Below are 6,000 nucleotides of genomic sequence, written 5' to 3'. Positions count from 1 at the left end.
ACATACATTTTTTTAATGCCTTCTGTATTATGCATTTTGTAATTGCTTTGTAACATGGATGTGGTTACCTGCATTGTAATCTGTTGCAGGAAATAAAATTTCACAGTTAAATTACATTGTGCTTCCAGGCAGTGCACAGTTGCATGGGTGACCATCTAGACTCTACACGATTTACTAATTTGCTTTACTTGGTTTATAGTTAACTTTAGTAACATTCTGTAGCCCAGAGCTGCATTCATAGTTCTGTTGGCTGCCACTTTAAATATGTTAACATTTTACTGATAAACATATTGATATGATCTAAATTCGGTTCATGGTGGAGAGAATGGCTGTAAGGGTATATTCACATGCCATGGATTTGTTGCAGAAATGTCTGCAACTGTCCCATACATCTGAAGGGCGTTTGCAGAAATTCATGCACACGCTGCAGAAACAACCCAATTCACGTGTATGGAATGGATATTTTAATTGCAGACATTTCTGTGACCAATCTGCTCTGTATGAACATCCCCTAAGGTTGAGTTCCCACGGGTCAGATACGCTGCGTAAAAACTGTGCAGCATATTCAACCTACTGGTACCTACAGCACCTTCCGTCTGAAAAACCACACCACATTGTGGTGCGGAAACAGCACAGCTCAGCCAGTTACTCCTGACCATGTAATCAGGAAGTGGCCGGGAGGCAGCGTGAGCACAAAAAGCTAGAACGGGGGTTTAGAGGGCCCCATTCTAAAGATAGGTGCGGATACCAGAGGTGGGACCCGCATCTATCTTACATTTATGACATATCCTGTGGATAGGTCATAAATGTCCCTCGTGGGAAAACCCCTTTACGATCTGTTCCAATTACATCTAAATTCTGCCATTGCATCAAACAAAAAAGTGCCGTTGGTACACGCCACGCTTTTGCCACACAGTTAAGGCATACATTTGTTTTTACGGTTTACTTAAAAAAAATAAAAAAAAAATAAATGTAAACTGCTACAACAGAACACTTATATAGTTGGATCCTGTCGCTGTTAAATACTATTGTAAAAGGATACCGTTTTTTGACAGAGCAGAAAAGTACAGCCTGCTACGTTTTTCTGTCCAGTCAAAAAAACAGTATTCATGTACAATAGAAGTCAATAGCAACACAGGATTCAAATGTATAGCCTCCTGTTGTAGAAGTATACGTTTGTGTATTCCTAGGGCCACATGCACCCAACCTACGCCAAAAGAGTGTCCTTTTAGCATACGCTGGGTCCGTATGTATCGGCATTACTTTTCTTTCACTGTATAGGAAAGCATAGTCTGCCTACAAATACTGAGCGGCATACTTTTTTATTTACAATGGGAGCCCAATGGCGATGTATGCCTATACAGTGGAATACATCATAACCTTATTTTGGAGGTTTAAGTTGGGGAACACTCTGGATGTATATTTCTGACTATAGGAAAAAACTAAGTTTGATTAGAGCCTCAACCGTCTGCTAAAAACGTGGTGTAAACCATACCCATTATTTGCGAAGAGAATGACTACACCTCAACTCACATATCTGCAACCACCTGACTTAATTTACCAGTACAGAACCTTATAAACAAGGCTAAAAGGTACAGTACATGCAGGAGTTTTATAAAGTAAAAAAGATCAGGAACGTAACACAGACTTATGCTTTACATCAGATGCATTCCTCCACTGTGATAAAATATGAGTTTATTACTATTAAAAAAAACAAAGAAAAAAAACGTTTGGGAAGGCACAAGGATTGAATAATTGCTCAAGTAAACGTTCTGTAAACCGAGGATTTTGTTAAATCCATAATATAAAAAAAAAAAAAAAAAAGGCAACTGATGATGTCATCTCATAGGATACCTAGTCCACTCTGAAGTATGCTCTGTGATATAGTTCAATAGTAAGGCAAACGGCATAATCGATACTCCAGAACAAAAGTACAATGGTAGTGTAAGCATAGATAATAAGAATTTAAATATAAATGCGCTATGTTGAATCTATGCGGATTACGAGTCCTTTTTTTTTTTCCAATCACAGTATACTAAAAAATAAATGTACGACCATTTGTGTACCACCGCCAATTATTGGCAACAGGTTGTTTCGTAAGAGGGGTTAAAACCCCAAAGTTTTAAACCTCCCCAAAATGAGGATAACAAAGTTCATGGTTCTCCAATTGTCATCCCTAGGCTGTGTCATATTTCTGTAGTGCCTCTTCCAACTTTAGCGTCACTTTTTGGAAGAATATTATCTGTTGCTGTAAGAAATGTTGCATTTGTGACTTGAAGTCCCGCACGCGGATTTTATGAAAATGTTGGATTTCTGCCAGGGTGGCATAGGATACAAGGTTACATCGTTCTTGGATTTCGCTAGCTTTTTGCAGCTCCATCTTGCCCTCTTCAATGTGCTTCTTGGTTTCACGAACTTTGGTTAGTGCCCCTATAAAAGAACAAAGAGTAGGGTTATAGTCCATATGTCATAAGAAAGTTTATCAAAACTAAAATTAAACAAAAAGTAGATCCTGATCTATAACATTAACCCCTTAAGGACGCAGCCTAGTTTTGGCCTTAAGGCTCAGAGCCCATTTTTCAAATCTGACATATTTCACTTTATGTGGTAATAACGTCGGAATGCTTAAACCTACCAAAGCGATTCTGAGATTGTTTTCTCGTGACACATTGGGCTTCATGTTCGTGGTAAAATTTGGTCGATATATTCAGTGTTTATTGGTGAAAAATTGCAAAATGTAGAGAAAATTTTGAAAAAATAGAATTTTTCAGAATTTAAATGCATCTGCTTGTAAAACAGACGGTTATACCACCCAAAATAGTTACTAGTTCACATTTCCCATATGTCTACTTTAGATTGGCATCGTTTTTTGAACATTCTTTTATTTTTCTTGGACGTTACAAGGCTTAGAACATAAACAGCAATTTCTCATATTTTTAAGAAAATTTCAAAAGCCTTTTTTTTAAGGCACCTCTTGAGTTCTGAAGTGGCTTTGAGGGGCCTATGTATTAGAAACCCTGATAAAACACCCCATTTTAAAAACTAGACCCCTCAAAGTATTCAAAACAGCATTTAGAAAGTTTTTTAACCCTTCAGGCATTTCACAGGAATTAAAGCAAAGTGGTGGTGAAATTTGCAAATTTCATTTTTCTTGCTGAATTTCAATTTTATTCATTTTTTTTCAGTAATAAAGAAGGTTTTACCAGAGAAACACTACTAAATATGTATTGTCCAGATTCTGCAGTTTTTAGAAATGTCCCACATGTGTCTCTAGTGCGCTCGTGGAATAAAACACAAGCCCTAGAAGCAAAGAAGCACCTAGTGCATTTTGAGGCCTCTTTTTTATTAGAATATATTTTAGGCAGCATGCCAGGTTTGAAGAGGTGTTGAGGTGCCAAAACTGTAGGAATCCCCCAATAGTGACCCCATTTTGGAAACTACACCCCTCAAGGAATTCATTTATGGTTGTTGTTACCATTTTGACCACACAGTTTTTTCACAACACCTATTTCAATTGGGCTGTGACATTAAAAAAAATGTCATTTTTTCCTATAAGATGTAATTTTTTATGAAAAATTCTTATTTTCACAGGGAACAAAATACTCCATTTTGTTGCCCAATTTGTCCTTAGTGTGGCAATACCCCATTTGTGGTGATAAACTGCCGTTTGGGCTCATGGGAGGCCTCAGAAGGAAAGAAGCGCTGTGTGTTCTTTGGAGTGCAGATTTTGCTGGCTTGGTTTTCGGGTGCCATGTCACATTTGCAGAGCCCCAGAGGTATCAAAGCAATGGAAACCCACCAGAAGTGACCCCATTTTGGAAACTACACCCCTCAAGGAATTCATTTATGGATAATGTGACCATTTAGACCCAATAGTTTCTTCACAGAACTTATTTGAATTGGGCTGGGAATGAAAAAAATATATATTTTTTTTCCAATAATATGTCATTTTAGCTCAGAAAATTCTTATTTTCACAAGAAATAAAATACTCCATTTTGTTGCCCAATTTGTCCTGAGTGCGGCAATACCCCATTTGTGGTGATAAACTGCTGTTTGGGCCCATGGAAGGGCTCAAAAGTAAAGGAGCGCTATTTGTTCTTTGGAGTCCAGATTTTGCTGGATTGGTTTTCGGGTGCCATGTCACATTTGCAGAGCCCCAGAGGTATCAAAGCAATAGAAACCCACCAGAAGTGACCCCATTTTGGAAACTACACCCCTCAAGGAATTCATTTATGGGTGTTGTGACCATTTTGACCCCATAGTTTTTTCACAGAACTTATTTGAATTGGGCTGGGAATGAAAACAAAATTATTTTTGCAAAGAATATGTGGTTTTGGCTGAAAATTTCTTATTTTCACAAGAAACAAAATACCCCATTCTGTTGCGCAATTTGTTCTGAGTGCAGCAATACCCCATTTGTGGTGATAAACTGCCGTTTGGGCCCATGGGAGGGCTCAGAAGGAAAGGACCACCATTTGGCCTACTGGGGATTTTCTAGTGCGAAGTCATGTATGCAGAAGCCCCTGAGGTACCAGTACAGTTGAAACCCGCAAGAAGTGACCCCGTTTTAAAAACGACACCCTTAAGGCATTCATCTGGAGGTGTAGTGAGCATTTTGACCGGAGACCTACACCCCATAAACTGTAATGTGGGTTCTCCTGGGTACGGCAATACCCTACATGTGGCTGTTATCAGCTGCCTGGGCACACAGCAGGGCTCAGAGGGGAAAGACGAGGGGGGATAAGCTGTGCGGGGGGCGTCAGGGTAAGTAAAATTGGGGTAAATTATAAACCAAGGGATGTATGATAAATTTTAAAACACTTTCATACAGAGCTCTGGTTATTCGGGACACGTGTCACATTGATATATTGTGTCATCCCTTATAGCAGACTTTGCACCTCTTTTGACTTTTTCCCTTCTTGCCAGTTTGGGGAACTTCTCCTGGAAAGTGTTGCCGCCCTGGTACGATGCGTGTGGCCCCGCTTCCAGAAGTACTGGGTGCCCCCCCTTCTTGGTCCCTAAAGATTAGGTTCTTGATAATCACCTCTTGAAATTCCAGGAAAGTTCCCGTCTGGCCTGCACATCGACGTAGCACGTACGCATTGTACAAAGCCATCTGTATGATGTGCCCGGCCAGCTTCTTATACCACACCGCATGGCGCTGTAGGGCTTCAGGATTTGATCTGACAAGTCCACCTCTCCCATGTACCTATTGTAGTCCAGGATGCAGTCTGGTTTGGGGGTGGCCTTTCCTTCATATATCCTAAATTTGTAGGTATGCCCTGATGCACTCTCGCAGCTTATATATCTTCACGCCATACCTTGCCCTCTTACCCGGCATGTACTCGCGGAATTGAACCCTCCCTTTAAAATGTACCAGGGACTCATCAATAAAAATACACGTCTCGGGGGTGAATGCTTGGGAAAACCGGGCACTGAAACGGTCTAATAGGGGTCTCCGTTTATACAAACGGTCAAAACTGGGGTCACCTCGGGGTGGGCATGGCCCATTATCAGTATAATGTAAGAAGCGAAGTATTGCCTCATTTATTTATTTTTTTAGGTTCCAGTTCAGTTCTGAAGTTGCTTTGAGGGGCCTATATATTAGAAACCCCTATCAAACACCCCATTTTAGAAACTAGACCCCTCAAAGTATTCACAACAGCATTTAGAAAATTTATTAACCCTTTAGGTGTTTCACAGAAATTTAGAGCAAAGTAGGTGTAGGTGTGAAATGTCCTTTTTTTTTTTTGTCAGAAAATCCTCTTTATACCATTTTTTTTTACAACACAAAAGGATTTATCAGAGAAACGCAACTTAATACGTATTGCCCAGATTCTGCAGTTTTGAGAAATATCCCACATGTGGCCCTAGTGCGGTAACGGACTGAAGCGCCGGCCTCCGAAGCAAAGGAGCACCCAGTGGATTAGGAGACCTCTTTATTAGGCACCATGTCCGGTTTGAAGAGGTCTTGTGGTGCCAAAACATTGGAAACCCCC

General features: G+C 40.1%; 1 protein-coding gene across 1 annotated transcript in view; it reads right to left on the bottom strand.

Moving 5' to 3' along the window:
* Window positions 1-1,593: 1,593 nt before the first annotated feature.
* Window positions 1,594-6,000, bottom strand: part of SNX18 (sorting nexin 18) — a 28,014-nt gene continuing 23,607 nt past the window's right edge. Inside the window, exon 2 of the mRNA XM_075839768.1 lies at window positions 1,594-2,430. Coding sequence (XP_075695883.1) covers window positions 2,177-2,430 — 254 coding nt within the window. The 3' untranslated portion in view covers window positions 1,594-2,176. The remainder of the gene's footprint in view (window positions 2,431-6,000) is intronic.

Source organism: Rhinoderma darwinii, chromosome 1, assembly GCF_050947455.1.
Source record: "Rhinoderma darwinii isolate aRhiDar2 chromosome 1, aRhiDar2.hap1, whole genome shotgun sequence".
In the NCBI taxonomy this organism is placed as follows: domain Eukaryota; kingdom Metazoa; phylum Chordata; class Amphibia; order Anura; family Rhinodermatidae; genus Rhinoderma; species Rhinoderma darwinii.
Note: the sequence above shows the minus strand (reverse complement) of the source record. Positions and strands in the feature narration are given on the sequence as shown.